This window comes from Henckelia pumila, chromosome 4 (genome assembly GCF_033568475.1).
Source record: "Henckelia pumila isolate YLH828 chromosome 4, ASM3356847v2, whole genome shotgun sequence".
Classification (NCBI taxonomy): Eukaryota; Viridiplantae; Streptophyta; class Magnoliopsida; order Lamiales; family Gesneriaceae; genus Henckelia; species Henckelia pumila.
The window spans coordinates 22,341,035-22,358,857 of record NC_133123.1 but is presented as its reverse complement, the minus strand read 5'-3'; the positions used below and the strand labels follow the sequence as shown (position 1 = coordinate 22,358,857).

Here is a 17,823-nt window from a genome sequence, read left to right as displayed (position 1 = left end):
CTATTAAGTCAAATTAGGTTTGATTTGGATTTTCTAATCGGAAACTTTAAAATTGTGTCAACCGTATCAAAAACCGAGAATAAATATTCAAAACAAGGTCGAACATAACTATACTCAAATATATTGTCCCCAGGATAAATGCCAACATAAAAGCTTAGCATAAACAACCTTTTTTAGATCCATGATGAAAGGTTCGCTCTTTGCAAGAAATGGGGCCACTCGAGGTGTTGTTGACAAAAAATTTAACCAAGAACGAATATAATATGTGTTAACGGATAAACTGCTGTCATCTGCAAATATATCAGTCTTTTTCCCATCATCGCCATAAATATGCCTCTGCTTACAAGAAAGAACCACTATTAGGAAATTGAGAATTGTTTTTAATCATATCTAGACATATAATAATCTTACAGCGAGACTTTCAACAAATAATTTGACACTTTGGCTTATTGAAGCTTCATCAACAAAATGTATGCAGGGGAGAATAGGGTGAAGGAATATAAGTCGTGACAAGAGAAAAGAAAAGAATGTGAAGAACAAGATAAACCTCCCACAGTTACAACCTGTTGTCTGACAAACCTCCAGCACTTTCCAGAAAATCAGCCTTTTGTGAAGAAAAGGCATCTTTTGAGTTCCATTGTAGTTATAAGGTCCTATAGCTAGACCTGAATATTTGTGATTGTGGGAGAGGTAACTTTCTTGGGTTCTGCTCCAGCGACAAGAAGTTTGTACCTGACATTTTAAATCAGATTTCCATTATGCCCTTCAATAGATGAAGCCCGTATAAACAATTAAACAATCCATATAAGTTATGTTTTCATAGAAATGAAATATAAACTTTCTAATTTTCCACTAAGTTATGATAACCTTCATGAAAATATCAATATGAAGATCTGGTTTAGTGTTTGCTTCACTCTCTCTTCTTCACAATTCTACTAGCATTTCTGCACGTTCCAAACAAAATAATTATGACATCCTATTCTTTAGAGATAAATCATACAGTTCTTGAGTACATATGGTAGTTTAACATACCGTAACGAGCTCCAAGTTCTTAATAACTTGCTGAAAAAACCAGTGTTTCTCTAACTTTCAATTCACTTATACGCAAATCATATTGGCTTATATAAGCAGATGTTCTTTGTGGCAAAAACTCTGCCATTTTACAACCGTTTCACGTTACTTTTCCCGATACCTGTGAATTCAACAGAATATTACGAACAAAGTGATGAAAACTAATTCTTTATCCTCCCAAATTCGGTCATCATTTTCTTTACTTGTAACTCCAGATCAATTTTTCCAGCCAAAGCTAGCAGCAATGCGTTTTGCCAGAATTCGGCGGCCTTAATAGCAGTGTCATTTTGCATAACACAATCAGTAAAATCAAGAATAATATTGAAATAACAAAAAGAACTGAGCTACAGCAAGCAGTTAGGAATATGTTACTCAAGTTACATAGTAACTGATTTAGCTAAAATATAAACATTGTAGGCACAGTAATTACCCTCAGCTGACTTCATTGTGCTTCATTTAATCTTAAAAGTTCACAAGAGCTTAATGCAATTTTTAGAAGCCATTATATACAAACAATGGACCTAATGTTAAAAAGTATACTTGGGATATACAATATTTTATTTCGAAATAGGTGGCACTTGTTTTAAACCAAATAGAAGTTAATGGAAGCACAATAGTTTTGTAGTAACCCAGATACCATTTTAAGATAATAATATGTTAAACATGATTAAGGGTTGGTAATTGATCTATTTCGGAGTGTTATTGGACTTCGGAAGAGGAATTTGGGCTTTTGACTTTGGGCCAGATCGGAAGCTCCGATCCCAGTTCGGAAGCTCCGATCCTGACCACTTCGGAAGCAGATCGGATGCACGGGGATCGGACGTTCCGATCAGGAACGGAGGTTCCGATCTCAGCCAGCCAGCAATGCTCGATGACTCAGCCGTGAGTTTTGACAAGTGTTGATCGGGGGTTCGATCGGAAGTTCCGATCCCGGAACGGTGGTTCCGATCCCGACGTGTCGGACATGCACAGAATGAGCTGGAATCGGAAGCTCCGATCCCGAGATCGGTGGTTCCGATTGTTGCCGAGATTTTGGCTATAAATAGGGCTCATTTGCTTCAGTTTTGAAATACGAATTCCCGTGTTTCCTTCTTCAGTTATATAGTGTGAGATATACACTTGAGGGCCCTATCGGTTATAATAGAGGTTCTGGAATAACCAAGGTGTGGTTATAGTCATCCGGGACTAGCGACTCCAAAGGGCTAACTACGGACGAAGGTATGGTCTGGGAATCTATTTAAGTTTTGGGAGTACTTATTAGCTTAGTTAAGGCTTATAGAATTTATGTAGTGATACGGTGAACTTTTGAATATAGGCTTGGAACCTAGGATCTACTTTACTTGAACTAGCCTAGAGGTACGTACACATTGACTGAGATTGCCAGCGAGTATACATGTTTATATGTTGCATTTATTTGGCATTATTATATGGCATGATATATGATTTATCGCTTTCTATATCCATATGTCATGTGCATATACACGTTGAGCCTATACCTTGTTATACCTGACTATAGAGCCGCTCAGCTCTATACTCGATAGTCTGTCACTGAGAGTACCGCGACGGCGGGGGCATTTATGTCTGTCTACTCTGGTGTACTAGACGAGTGTGGTTGCACCCAGAGGTTGATCCGTGCGGTGGCAGCACTCATATGGCGCCGGTTCTGAGCATGATTTTTCAGATGACCCTGTACCAGTCATCATGTTGCATGCATTATATACATATGTTTACTCATGTCTATGTACTGGGCGTAGCGCTCACGTCCTAGTTGTTATCTTGGACACCCTATTCCATGGGGCAGGTCGCAGGATGGACGGAGCTGGTAGTTCAAGGCAGGACTAGGGAGCAGGAGCTTTGAAAGTTTTTATACAGCATGATTTATTAGCTGTATAATGTTTACTGGTTAAGAATTTTGATATGGTTGTATCATTACAAATTTAAGCCTGGATTATATTACTAAGCTGATATGTAAATTATGGATTATGTTTCCACGCGTTTTTACTCTGTTAAGTATTTTGCTGTATTAAGTTTAATGCATGCTATTAGTTGCCAGTTAGTAGGTGATTCCATGTAGGGTCACTACATTTTTGGTATCAGAGCATGCATAGATTTTGGGATTAGTACTTGGGATTTAGTTTAGTCTTGAGTAATTCTTGCGCATTTGGGATTGTAATGTGCAATTCTTTTCAGGATATGGCTGACGAGAGTCACGGTAGTATTGGCCAGGGAGGTGGTCATCATCATCGTCGCCATCATCATCAGGATGATCAACATCGTCCTCATGAGGGTCGACGTCGCTATACTATTAATAAGTTTATGCAGGTAGGACCGAAACCCTTAGTGGGAGGCGAGAATCCTGAACAAGCTAGAAGCTGGATGTCTAAACTTGAGAGCACGTTCCGAGCTTTTGAGTGTACTGAGGAGCAGAAACTGGAAGTTCTAGAATTTGTTCTAGAGGATAGAGCACGTTTTTGGTGGGATGCCAAGGTTGCTCAGGCATGTACTGAGAGAGGACAGGTGACTTGGGGGGATTTCTGTCGGGAGTTTCAGAAATTGTATTTTCCTCCGGCTGTTCGCCAAGCACGATCTATGGAGTTGCTTACTTTGAGGCAAGGATCAATGACTATTGATCAGTATCAGCAGCGATTTCTTGATCTGCTACCTTTCAGTCCCCATATTAATGAGAGTGATGCATCGAAATATGATAACTTTTTACAAGGTTTGAACCAAGATATCTACTCTCAGGTTGTCGTCTGTGATGACCCGGTATCTTATGAGACTTTGGTGAACCGTTGCCGTCTTGTGGAGACCAGCAACAGGCGTGGACAGTTGATGATGCCAGCACAGCCTAGTGGATTTATTGAGCCTCGAGCTCAATCTGTTGTGCCATCTGTACCTACGTCTTCTTCTACTTCTACTATTTCGTTTGGTTCTCGTGGTTCACGAGGTACTTTCCGTTTTGGGAAGAAGAAGAAGAAGGAGGAGTTTTGTAGCCATTGTGGTGGGAAGCATCCTGCAGCTTCATGTCGGAGAGCTACTGGTGCTTGTTATATTTGTGGTCAGCAGGGACATCTGCGGAGAGATTGTCCTCAGCGCATGGGTTCTGCTAGTGGACCGGGATCCCAGGTTGGATCTCAGGCTTCTACTTTTCCACGTCAGCAGCCAGCACCACAGAGTTCTTCTGGTTTTCGTCCCCGGACTCAAGGGCAGGTGTTTGCTCTGTCTCAGGAGCAGGCTACTGAGGGAAGCGATCGCATGTTGGCAGGTAACTTCTTGTTATGTGGTATTCCTGCACTTGTATTAATTGATACTGGAGCATCGCATTCCTTTATTTCTAGTCGCTTCGTTAAGAGACATAGATTACCTTACGTATCATTAGATATGGATTTAGTTGTATCTACTCCGTTGGAGCAGGAGGTAGTAACTAAGCGTCTAGTGATGGGTTGCCTTCTGGAGTTTGAGGGTAATGTGTTATCGGCTAATTTGATGATATTAGCGATGACGGATTTTGACTGTATCTTGGGAATAGATATGCTGACTTTGTATCACGCTACTGTGGATTGTTATCAGCGTTTGGTACAGTTTCATTCCGTTGAGGGTGATAGTTGGTACTTTTATGGTGAGGGTGCGCGACCTCCGATGCCACTTGTTTCGGCTCTGAAGGCATGTCATGTCTTGGAGTCAGGTGGGGAGGGCTACCTCATCTATGCAGTTGATATGTCCATGAGTAGTACGGGCATTGATCAGCTACCGGTTGTCAGCGAGTTTCCTGACGTATTCCCTGATGAGATTCCTGGTTTTCCTCCGGTTCGAGAGGTTGAATTTGGTATTGATCTAGTACCAGGAACTACGGCTATATCCCGAGCACCTTATCGTCTGGCACCTTCAGAGATGAGGGAATTGAAACAGCAGTTGCAAGATCTACTTGATAAGGGATATATTCGTCCGAGTGTTTCTCCGTGGGGAGCACCTGTTTTGTTTGTCAAAAAGAAGGATGGATCGATGCGATTATGTATTGATTACAGGCAGTTGAATCGTGTCACCATCAAGAATAAGTATCCTTTGCCGCGGATTGATGATCTGTTCGATCAACTACAGGGTACTTCTGTTTATTCGAAGATAGATCTGAGATCTGGATACCATCAGATGCGGGTACGAGACTCAGATATATCTACGACTGCTTTCAGGACCAGATACGGGCATTATGAGTTTCTGGTGATGCCATTCGGTTTGACGAATGCACCGGCAGTCTTTATGAATCTGATGAATCAGATATTTCGAGATTATCTGGATATATTTGTCATCGTCTTTATAGATGATATTCTTGTTTATTCTCATGACAAGGATGAGCATGCACAGCATTTGAGGATTGTTCTACAGACGTTACGAGATAAGCAGCTATATGCGAAATTGAGCAAGTGTGAATTCTGGCTTGATCGGGTAGTATTTCTCGGTCATGTAATTTCGAGTGAAGGGATATCTGTTGATCCTAGTAAGATAGAGGCAGTGCTGAACTGGTCTCGTCCGACGACGGTTGCTGAGATTCGTAGTTTCTTGGGTCTAGCGGGATATTACCGTCGGTTCATCAAGAATTTTTCACAGTTGGCCAGGCCTTTGACTTAGCTTACACGGAAAGATGTTGCCTTCATTTGGTCCTCGGATTGTGAGGAGTCATTTCACGAGCTGCGTAGACGTCTTACTACTGCACCTGTGCTAGCTCTACCTTCTGGATCAGGAGGTTATGTTGTCTATACTGATGCCTCTGGTCAGGGGTTAGGATGTGTTTTGACACAGCATGGACATGTTATTGCCTATGCTTCTCGACAGTTGAAGTCGCATGAGAGTAATTATCCAGTGCATGATCTCGAGTTAGCCGCCATTGTATTTGCGCTCAAGATTTGGAGACATTATCTTTATGGCGAAAAATTTGAGATATTTACGGATCACAAGAGTTTGAAGTATTTATTCACTCAGGCAGAGTTGAATATGCGACAGAGACGCTGGATGGATCTACTGAAGGATTATGATTGTGAAATCAAATATCATCCAGGTTCTGCTAATCTTACTGCTGATGCCTTGAGTCGGCAGGTGAGACTGTCTGCACTTCAGACTAATGAAATATCTCATATGATTCAAGAGTGCTGTTCATTGAGTTTTACGCTCAAGCACAAGAAAGGGAGGAATGGGATTCGTTTGTATACTATTCTATCTGAGCCGGTATTGTATTCTCGAATCAGAGATGCTCAGATATCTGATGTTAAGACTCAGCGATTGGCACGTCTAGCCAATGGAGTTAATACATCTGGATTCCATTTTCAGGCAGATGGTTTATTGTGCCTATCCAATAGAGTGGTTGTACCTAATGTTGCGGAGCTCAGGAATGATATTCTATCTCAAGCTCACAGGAGTCGATTATCAGTTCATCCTGGAAGTATGAAAATGTATAAGGACTTGCGAACTAGATTCTGGTGGAAGGGAATGAAGCGAAGTGTTTATCAATTTGTTTCGAGATGTTTGGTTTGTCAACAGGTCAAGGCTGAACATCGACGACCAGGTGGATTACTGCAGAATCTTGAGATTCCCGAATGGAAGTGGGAGCACGTAACTATGGATTTTGTCACCCACTTACCTATGACATCACGTCAGTGTGATGCTATCTGGTTCGTTGTTGACCGTTTGACGAAATCAACACACTTTATTCCTTATAACCGGGAGTATTCTTATGATCGCATGGCACACTTATATATTCAGGAGATTGTGCGATTACATGGGATTCCAGTGAGTATCGTCAGTGATAGAGATCCGCGATTTACTTCACATTTTTGGGGTAGTTTTCAGCAGGCGTTGGGTACCACTCTGAGTTTGAGCACGGCGTATCATCCGGAGACTGACGGGCAGTCATAGCGCACTATTCGTACGCTGGAGGATATGCTACGTTCTTCTGTCATGGATTTTGGCTTATCTTGGCATGATCAGTTACCTTTGATTGAATTTGCCTACAATAACAGTTATCATCGTAGTATTGATATGGCACCTTTCGAGGCATTGTATGGTCGACGGTGTCGTACTCCATTATTCTGGGATGAAGTCGGGGAACGGCAAGTCGAGGGTCCTGAATTGGTGCAGCAGATTGTAGACAAGGTCGATTTGATCAAGCATAGGATCAAAGTTGCTCAAGATAGACAAGCCAGTTATGCGAATATTCGCCGTAGGCCACTTCAGTTTGAGCCTGGTGAATATGTATTTCTCCGGGTATCACCTTTCAGAAAGGTGATGAGATTCGGTGTGAAGGGCAAGTTGTCTCCTCGTTACGTTGGGCCTTTCCAGATACTGGAGAAGATCGGAGATGTTGCTTATCGTTTGGCTTTACCGCCATCTCTTTCCAGTATACACAATGTTTTTCATGTGTCGTTGCTTCGACCGTACATAGCTGATGAATCTCATGTGATTCAATCTACTGATATTCAGCTAGAACCAGATCTGTCTTTTGTTGAACGACCAATCTGTATCCTAGACAGGAAGGAGAAAGTTCTTCGGAACAAGATTATACCACTTGTGATGGTACAGTGGCAGCGCCGAGGCGTTGAAGAAGCAACTTGGGAAACTGAGAGTCGTATGCGAGCAGAATATCCTGAGTTGTTTGCTTTGTATTTTTGATTACCATATAAGATGTAATTACCGTTGTTGTAATAAGACATAGTTTGATGTTTCATATTGTTATCTTTATTGTCTTTAGATGTTATTTCGCGGACGAAATATCTAAAGGTAGGGAGAATGTAGTAACCCAGATACCATTTTAAGATAATAATATGTTAAACATGATTAAGGGTTGGTAATTGATCTATTTCGGAGTGTTATTGGACTTCGGAAGAGGAATTTGGGCTTTTGACTTTGGGCCAGATCGGAAGTTCCGATCCCAGTTCGGAAGCTCCGATCCTGACCACTTCGGAAGCAGATCGGATGCACGGGGATCGGACGTTCCGATCAGGAACAGAGGTTCCGATCTCAGCCAGCCAGCAATGCTCGATGACTCAGCCGTGAGTTTTGACAAGTGTTGATCGGGGGTTCGATCGGAAGTTCCGATCCCGGAACGGTGGTTCCGATCCCGACGTGTCGGACATGCACAGAATGAGCTGGAATCGGAAGCTCCGATCCCGAGATCGGTGGTTCCGATTGTTGCCGAGATTTTGGCTATAAATAGGGCTCATTTGCTTCAGTTTTGAAATACGAATTCCCGTGTTTCCTTCTTCAGTTATATAGTGTGAGATATACACTTGAGGGCCCTATCGGTTATAATAGAGGTTCTGGAATAACCAAGGTGTGGTTATAGTCATCCGGGACTAGCGACTCCAAAGGGCTAACTACGGACGAAGGTATGGTCCGGGAATCTATTTAAGTTTTGGGAGTACTTATTAGCTTAGTTAAGGCTTATAGAATTTATGTAGTGATACGGTGAACTTTTGAATATAGGCTTGGAACCTAGGATCTACTTTACTTGAACTAGCCTAGAGGTACGTACACATTGACTGAGATTGCCAGCGAGTATACATGTTTATATGTTGCATTTATTTGGCATTATTATATGGCATGATATATGATTTATCGCTTTCTATATCCATATGTCATGTGCATATACACGTTGAGCCTATACCTTGTTATACCTGACTATAGAGCCGCTCAGCTCTATACTCGATAGTCTGTCACTGAGAGTACCGCGACGGCGGGGGCATTTATGTCTGTCTACTCTGGTGTACTAGACGAGTGTGGTTGCACCCAGAGGTTGATCCGTGCGGTGGCAGCACTCATATGGCGCCGGTTCTGAGCATGATTTTTCAGATGACCCTGTACCAGTCATCATGTTGCATGCATTATATACATATGTTTACTCATGTCTATGTACTGGGCGTAGCGCTCACGTCCTAGTTGTTATCTTGGACACCCTATTCCATGGGGCAGGTCGCAGGATGGACGGAGCTGGTAGTTCAAGGCAGGACTAGGGAGCAGGAGCTTTGAAAGTTTTTATACAGCATGATTTATTAGCTGTATAATGTTTACTGGTTAAGAATTTCGATATGGTTGTATTATTACAGATTTAAGCCTGGATTATATTACTAAGCTGATATGTAAATTATGGATTATGTTTCCACGCGTTTTTACTCTGTTAAGTATTTTGCTGTATTAAGTTTAATGCATGCTATTAGTTGCCAGTTAGTAGGTGATTCCATGTAGGGTCACTACAAGTTTAGAGTGAACAAAAACAATATTGGACCACAATGATCAAATAAGTCTTATTCAGAATGTGTAATGCAAGCTACTATGAAAGGAAAAGAATTACTTTGAACTAATGTTACCTATCCCATAAGGGCAATAGGAACATGTCCTACAATCAGCGTCATAATAAAAATAATCATGATAATTAGCTCCACGATAGAATATAATATTGAACGCAAGAACAAATGGAGTCCATTGAAGTAATTTTAAATGGCCATACAAAGTAGTTATATAAAAGTATATGCCTATGAAAAAAAGGAATTCAAGAACAAGAGAAAAACAGGCATTGTGTGTCTAGAATCTATCCAACTATAGCCATTTATCAATAAATTTTCACAAATTACACCCAGTAATCAATAATTTTGCATTCAATTCATGCTGAAAATATGTTTCCTTTTCTTGTCATGGAAGGATACATCCCATTCAAAACTTCGATTCCAAAATGAGTTTAACCAAAACACATTCAGGCCATAACAACTTTCTCCAAAAGAGAGGATCAACAAATATTGCAAGACCTGCGGCGCAAAAACACAATTATTAGACTGTATTTTGCACATAAAAAAAGTGTAGTAGTATAGTTGGTCACCTAGTAGCAATGGACTAGAACTATTTTCACGCGTTTGTATACTTTTGTGTCATTATCACCTTGAATACGAACCATAATATTTGTTTAGATCAAAATATACAAAAAAAATATTCAAGAAACATTCGTGCATACATTTGACAATTCCCAGCACAAAATCACTCAACCATCACTATTTTTTACGGATATCAGTACATGGAGTTCAATGAATAGTCAAATAATCAAAATATTTAAGTAATAAACACTCTCCAGAATACTGAAGTTTTGGCTTTAACATCCAAGAAACAACCACTTTCCTCCAAACCAAGAGAATACCGATCGAGAAGCAGAAAGAAAGCAGAGGGAGAAAAGATGAGATCAGGTTTAAATGCAAAGCACATTAAAACTAGACCGAACGAGAACAAGTTCTGAACATATCTTGTGCCAAGACTATATCCCAATAAGGAATCATCTTCCAAAACATGTAAAACTCAAATCAAAAGAGAAACCCAAATCAACGTAAAAAAAAAGGGGAAACATTGGCATATATATATTTGTAGTTTTCTGGATCCAACAAGAACGAAAAATCTTCCAAAACACGTTAAACACAAATAAAAAAGGAAAACCCGAATTCATTTAAAAAAAATGGAACTCAAATTCTTGTAAAAAAAATGAAAATATCTTCCAAAACATGAAAAACCCAAATTGATACCAAAATAAAAGGATTCAGACCTTGGACTTTCGAATTACGGCGGATCTCGGCGATCGTGGATGGCTGGAGATGCAAATCGGCGGTGGTGGATGGTTGAAGAAGAGGAAAATTTAGAGAAATAAGCCCCTCCACATTTTCATTTAAGAAAATAGACCTATGAGGGCAAATTCCTTATTTACCCCGTTGCTTAAGTCTTCTCAACTAATACAATCCTCCGATAAACCTCATTTTTCCTTCTCTAACTCTCCTCTTCTTCCCGCTTCCCGCTTTTTTCTTCTTCTAGTCCGTTGCCATAGCCAACCACTCTCCACCTGCCACCAACCTATTTCCCTTTTCTGTTCATTACTCCCTCTTCTCTTTTCCCTCTTCTTGCTTGATGCCACACCCAATCCTTCTTCCCTCTTCTTCCAGCTGCCAAACCCTGCCCTCGTCTCATCTGTATTTCTTCTCGGTGCCACCCCTGCCTATTGCCACAGCGGCAACCCTTCTTCCCTCTGTTTAAAGTTCACCATGTTTATCATGTTCAGTGGATAGTTGATTTAGTAGGAGTTCATCAATTATCAGTATCTCTAAGAAACCCTCAGGTTTGATTGTTTTCTTTGACCTATTGAAATTCATTTATTGTTCAGATTCTCAGTCCTTTCAGATTGTCATTAATTTAAACTCTTGAAGAAGAAGGAGATTCAATTTAACATTCTTATGTAGGTTAGAGGTTATTCAACGCCTTGCTCACATCACACCAGCCGAATTGGGTGGAAAGGCTCACCAGTCACAGGACACAGACAACAAGCTGGACCAATGGCTCATGTATGCAATGTTTGCATGCTCATGCCCACTTGCTAACCGAGAAAGTGGTGGTTCAGCAGCAACAAAAGAACTATTCCATCTGATTTTTCCTTCCCTCAAATCTGGTTCCGAAGCACATGTGGTGAGTGTTTGTGCTGCATGCTTTCAATCTTCCAATATATCACTCTGGATGCCATTATGTTGCACTATAATAATCTTGTGTTTCCATGTTCAAGCAGGCAAACTTAGTTGGCATGTAAGTGGATAGTTTGTATTCTAATTTAAAATTTTAGATCTTATGATGAAGACAAACCATCAATTTAGCTCACAGTAAAAGAAATCTGATTTGATGACAAAATCTCACTCTAATTGGTTCTTGATGTGCCAATTCCCACGTTGCATTTGATACAAATCATTGTAAGAAAAATAATAAGATGATTTTGGGTTCCAAATCTTACCTCTTAAGAGTTTATTATTGGAGTCTTTATAATTACATTAAGGTATTCCTTCACTGGTGATAAAGTCCTCCATCTTAGGTGGATTTATGTGTAAGTACCCTGATAAATAATTTAATTGCTGGCTGTAACTAGTCTGAGTAGGAAAAACACCAATATTGCACTTTCGGGATGATAAATTTGAGAATTTCGTCGCGTGCTGCATTTTGGTACCTGGTTTGGGATGTTCCACTTGTAAAAGTTTGAAACACATGACTATGATTATCTATAATACTTGTATTAGAACTCTAGAAAGTGGTTCGTGGACATTTGCATTTATGTTCCTGAAATGACATGCCGTAAGTCCCCTCTATATGTTGATTCAACCTCCTAACATATATGGCAATCAAGTCTATATCATTTAGCATAAAAAATTCATTTTTATTTTTTTCTTCTGCATGCAGCCACCATATCAGATATGACTGCACAAAAGACTTGGGTATGTTGGTTTTTGTTATAAAAATTATTTACTTTTTATATTGCTCTATAAATCACTTGAACATAATTGAGTGTTTAATTAATTGATATTAGTAGTTGACTTGATTTATTTTTTTGTGCAGGTTAATCTTCAATCTCAACTATCAGAGGAGAATTATTTTAGTTGCAAATTTAGCTTACATTCAAAATATCAGAAAGTAAGTGAGATCATATTAGATTGCTTGAACGAGGAGGAAATGATATTCATGGTTGAACAAACACAGTTTGGCAATTTGATCAAATATGCTGCAGAATATAATTTATCTAGTCAGATTTTGTGGTTTATGATGATGAGACAAACTAATGTAATTGATGATGATGATGAAATGTGGTTTGTTGTGAATGATAGACCAATAAGATTTTCTAGAATGGAGTATGGATTGATAACAGGGTTGGAATGTTCTGATAATTTTCCTGAAGAAGTACTTGAAGTCTCTGATTTTTGTGATAGATATTTTCTAGGCAGAAATAAAGTTTCTGTGATGGAAGTTGAAATGAAGTTGAAAGAGTTGAAAAGTATGGATGAGTTGTTGACTATAGAGAGGGTGAAGATGGCTTGTGTGCATTTCGTCAGTGGTGTATTGTGGCCTCTAGCGCCAGTTAAGAATCTGCTAGTCGATAAAAAAAATTTCAACTTGATTGATGATTTTGATGTTTTTAATAAGTATCCTTGGGGTACAATAGCTTTCAGAGGAGCTGTTTGTGATTTAAAGTGTGATTTGAAGAAAAAAGAAATTGCATTGAGCAAAAAGTTGAGAAATGGTAAGTGTTCGAATAGTGGACACATGATATGGTTGGGTTCGTTCACCCGCTACAGCTAAGTAAAATTTTTTTGTACCTTTTCATTTGTTTCGAACATGATTGATTGCATGTGTTCTTATAATTTTTTAATTGAATTTGAATTTAGATCCTTGCATACGAATGCATTTGTGGTATTGGGGAGCGTTTTGCAAAACCAAAAAAAGAAAAAGACAATACATCTCTTCCACGCATGTGCCAATGGACTTCGAACAAATGGTCACAAAAAGGATCTCCTAGATATATTGACATTTTAAATGCATCAAAGAGTGGTAAAAAGGTTTGTGTATTTAGAATATGATTGATTTCTATTAAACAACTTATTTATTTATTTCTAATTTAAAATATGTTAAATTTACAGATTATTAGAAGTATTTTGTTACCAACGGATCAAGAATATACCGCTCCTTACATTAGCAATATTTTGATTGAAGATTCCACAGATTCTCATTTGTCATTTGTCAATTCATTGTTGTTGGCGGGAAAATCTGTTTATTGCATTAGGAATTTCGCTCTTTGTGAGACTCTCCAATCCAAAGAAGAAGGCCAAGAACGTAAGATTTGTCCCAAAAATAAGTCAACAAGGTCTTCTAAAATTTGTTCATCCAAGAAAGCACCAGAAACGCAATGTCATCAAATGGAGCGAGATGATGTCCTTGGTTTATCAAATATTGTTGGACAAGTTAAAGCTTTGCAAGAGCACATGGATAAAAATTTTGTGGATTTGAAAAATATGATATCGAATTTGGATAGCAAGCTCGAACGTGTAATGCAAGTGTTGAACATTTCAAGTTCATCCAAAAGGCGTTTGAGTGAACCAACTTCTGTATCTGCACGATCTAAAAGAAAGAAGGCCCATGCATGTAAGTTTTTTGAAGTTTAGAATGTTGGAGATAATTATGTATTTGATTATAATATTATGATTTTTTGAATTGTAGTTGACCCTGTGACAGATTTTTTCAATCAAAGAGTGTCTTTTGATCAAGAGGCGACCGTTGAACCATTCACATCTCTTTTGACACATCTTGGTATATTTTCTTTAACATCCAATTTCTAATATGTTTTTTATTTATTTTAATTACCAATATTTAATTTTTAAAATCATAGATAACATGGTGAAAGAAACAAATTTTGTCGCTCGACACTTGAAAGAAGGATTGAGTCGTGAACAAGTGGTGGTCGATGAAGAAGTGACCAATGAACGAGATGTTTTTTTTTTATCCACCTCGTCTGTTTGATTTTTTTTAAATTTTGATTTAGCTGTTTTTTTAGTTTTAATAATATATTTATTTTTAGTAATATGATTAATTGAATTGTAGAAGATCCGGTGACGCCTTTTTTCAATCAAGGAGTGGTTCTTGGGCAAGAGACAACCGTTGAACCGTTAACATCTCATTTGACATCTCTCGGTATATTTTCTTTTACATTCAAATTGTAGTATGTTTTTTTAAAATTTTAATTTTAATTTTTAATTTTTTAAATCATAGATTACACAGTCAAAAAAACAACTTTTGTCGATCGAGACTTGAATGAAAGAGTTAGTCGTGAGCAACTGGTGGTCAATGATTAAGTGACCAATGAACCAGATGTTTTATTTGATCCATCTCGTATGTTTGATTTTTTTAAATTTTGATTTAACTGTTTTCGTAGTTTTATTTAACCTGCTTAATTTGTTTCATCATAGACAAGCCACCTTCCAACGAGCCACAGAGATTTGGTCAACATATTTTTTTCTACACACGTTCCAAGAAAAAAAATGGTAATACATGCAAATATTGATGAAATTATATATTTGAAAAATTCGTTTGTTTGTGTTTGATACATTACTTTATTTTAGTTGTAGTTGAGTCTCAAAAGAATCTTATCTCTGGTTGTGGTGTGAATGAACAATATGTTGCTATTACGGAGATTTCATTCAAACATGATGATGCAAATGTCATCACAGTTGATGATGATGCAGCTATGAATGATCAAGCATTACCAAAGGAGATCACACCATCCATTGCAGTTAAAAAGTGTATGCATTATATTTTGTTATAATTTGATTGAAATATAAGTTTTGAAGGTATGCATCACTATCTAAAACACTTTCTTTCCATATGTAGATGCTCGAAGGAGTAAAAAGTCTCAATTTTGTCGCTCTCCATATGTACAACTACCTGAGACACCTGCTTTGACTGCACTTGGATATACCGGTCCTTACAATGGTTCATTTGAACCAGTGCAGTGTGTTTCCATCAAGAAAGTATTGTCCACTGTCACCAAAGAAGTAAATAGATTACATGATGGATTTAAAGCATGTACATATGGATCATATGGCAAGTCATGGTTTACGGACCTTCTTAATCCGAGGCACTGGCTCGATGAAAGCATGAGTAGGATATTTTTTTCTAGTCGTGTTCTAATAATAATATTTTTTTATATATAATATGATTCCATAACATGCAGCATGTATACGAGAGCATGTATGGATTATCTGTCTTGAAAAAGACATACCCACATTTGGTGAAACAGGATGTTGCCATCATGAGTCCGTATTTCTCTCAAGATATAGGTTTTTCATATCGGAATGCTCGTGATGATTTCAGCGATAGCATTTGGAAGAAGTTATTTGGCTACATTGATGGATATTGTCGTCGTTGGACTTCAGTACCATGGGCAAATGCATCTTCAATATTGATTCCATTGAATTTGCCTATACATTGGGTAGCAGTTGTAGTGAATGTGAAGGATGGAATCATCACTATATTTGATTGCAACCACGGCTGCTACACCGATGCTGAAATGACTGCTTATATTGATCCAATAGAATATGTGGTTCAACATCTTCTACATTATTGCAAAGTCAAGATTCCTGATATATGGACAGTTGCACGCCCCAAAGATTTCCCGCAAAATATGAGCAGGTATGTATGTTCTTGAATTTTTATTACAAAACATAATTTATCATTTCATTGGATCTCAACATATTTTGCGGGAGTCTAAAATAATTCATTTTTACAGTTCTGATTGCGGTGCATGGATGCTGAAGACTTTTGAGGTGGAGTTGTCTCAGCAGTCTCCATATGGATTGAATGATAATATTGTGAATTCATATAGAAAATATTTAGGAACATCTGTATGGTATGATGAATGGATTTTATAGATTTGCACTGATGTTATATATTTGGAATTATTTTGTCGATTTAGTTGTGTAGTTGGAAGATGTTAATGTTGTGATGGTTTGTGGACTAATGTTGATGTGATGGTATTCAGAATGATTGATTTTGTGGAAATTGACTGATTGAATACACTATAAATATAAGCATAAGTCATTTCCTTCTGAACGACCCTTATCATTAACCGATTGAAATTTTTAATTCCTCTTGAAATATAATCATTAACCGACTGAATATATACATTGAACCGACTGAAATACTTTTACTAACTGATTGAAATATAAGCATACTTTTATATTTTACATTTAACCAACTGATTTAACACGATCAACCAACTGTTATATTTGAATTAACCGACTGATTTTAAATCTAACAAAATGATATATTTGCATTGGTTGACTGATTAAACAATTTGAACCAACTCAAATACCTTTTATTAACCGACTTATTAAACACATTGAACCAACTGAAATTTTTAATTCCGCGTGAAATATAAGCATTAACCGACTGAATATATACATTGAACCGACTGATATGTATAGTAACCGACTGATTTAACACATTCAACAAACTGATATATTTGCATTAACCGACTGACTAAATACACTGAACTTGCACTAATCGACTGATTAAGTACATTGAACCACCCGATGTATGTACAGTAACCGACGGATTTCACACATCCAACCAACTGATATATTTGTATTAACCGACTGATTAACACCTTGAACCAATAGAAATAAACTAAATAAACACATGAACTATTTGATTTATCTCATTGAATCAGTTGAGAATATAGTTTACGTAGTTAAAATAATTACAAAAGTTCGGACAATCTTCTTACGTTCGCATAAAATGTAGGATATTTTTATATCATGGAACTAATTGAAATGTAGGATTTAGCCAATTAAAGTGTGATTGTACATCATATTATCATATGTAAATCGTGTAATATACTTCTATATTATATAGTTCTGATATTAACACATTGAACCAACTGAAATATAATTAACACATTAATCAACTAAAATACTTTAATGGTCAACATAGACTGATTAGTACTAAAGGTTTGTGATGGTAAATGTGATTATGCATCAACCACCCTATATTTATAGTAACCGAATGATTTAACACATTCAACCAACTAATATATTTGCATTAACCGACTGACTAAATACACTGAACTTTCATTAACCGACTGATTAAATACAATCAACCACCCGATATGTACAGTAACCAGCGGATTTCACACATCCAAACAACTGATATATTTGTATTAACCGACCGATTAACAAGTTGAACCAATAGAAATAGACTAAATAAACACATGAACTATTTGATGTATCTCATTGAATCAGTAGAGAATATAGTTTACGTAGTTAAAATAATTACAAAAGTTCGGACAATCTTCTTTCGTTCGCATCGACGGACATAAGAAACTAATAACATATCAAATGTAGGATATTTTTTTATCATTGAACTAATTGACATGTA

The 17,823-nt window shown here is 37.8% G+C and overlaps 1 protein-coding gene and 1 long non-coding RNA gene across 2 annotated transcripts; one reads left to right on the top strand and one right to left on the bottom strand.

Moving 5' to 3' along the window:
- Positions 1 to 219: 219 nt before the first annotated feature.
- LOC140894670 (uncharacterized) lies at positions 220 to 1,261 on the bottom strand. Its single transcript, XR_012153895.1, has 4 exons — positions 1,033 to 1,261; positions 868 to 944; positions 564 to 732; positions 220 to 336 (listed from the first exon to the last, which is right to left on the bottom strand). It is a non-coding gene; the product is annotated as an uncharacterized lncRNA (long non-coding RNA).
- Positions 1,262 to 12,185: 10,924 nt separating this feature from the next.
- Positions 12,186 to 13,194, top strand: LOC140860654 (uncharacterized). Its single transcript, XM_073263659.1, has 3 exons — positions 12,186 to 12,195; positions 12,301 to 12,335; positions 12,457 to 13,194. Exons 1-3 carry the CDS (start codon positions 12,186 to 12,188, stop codon positions 13,192 to 13,194), a joined length of 783 nt encoding a protein of 260 aa, XP_073119760.1.
- The last annotated feature ends 4,629 nt before the right edge of the window (positions 13,195 to 17,823 follow it).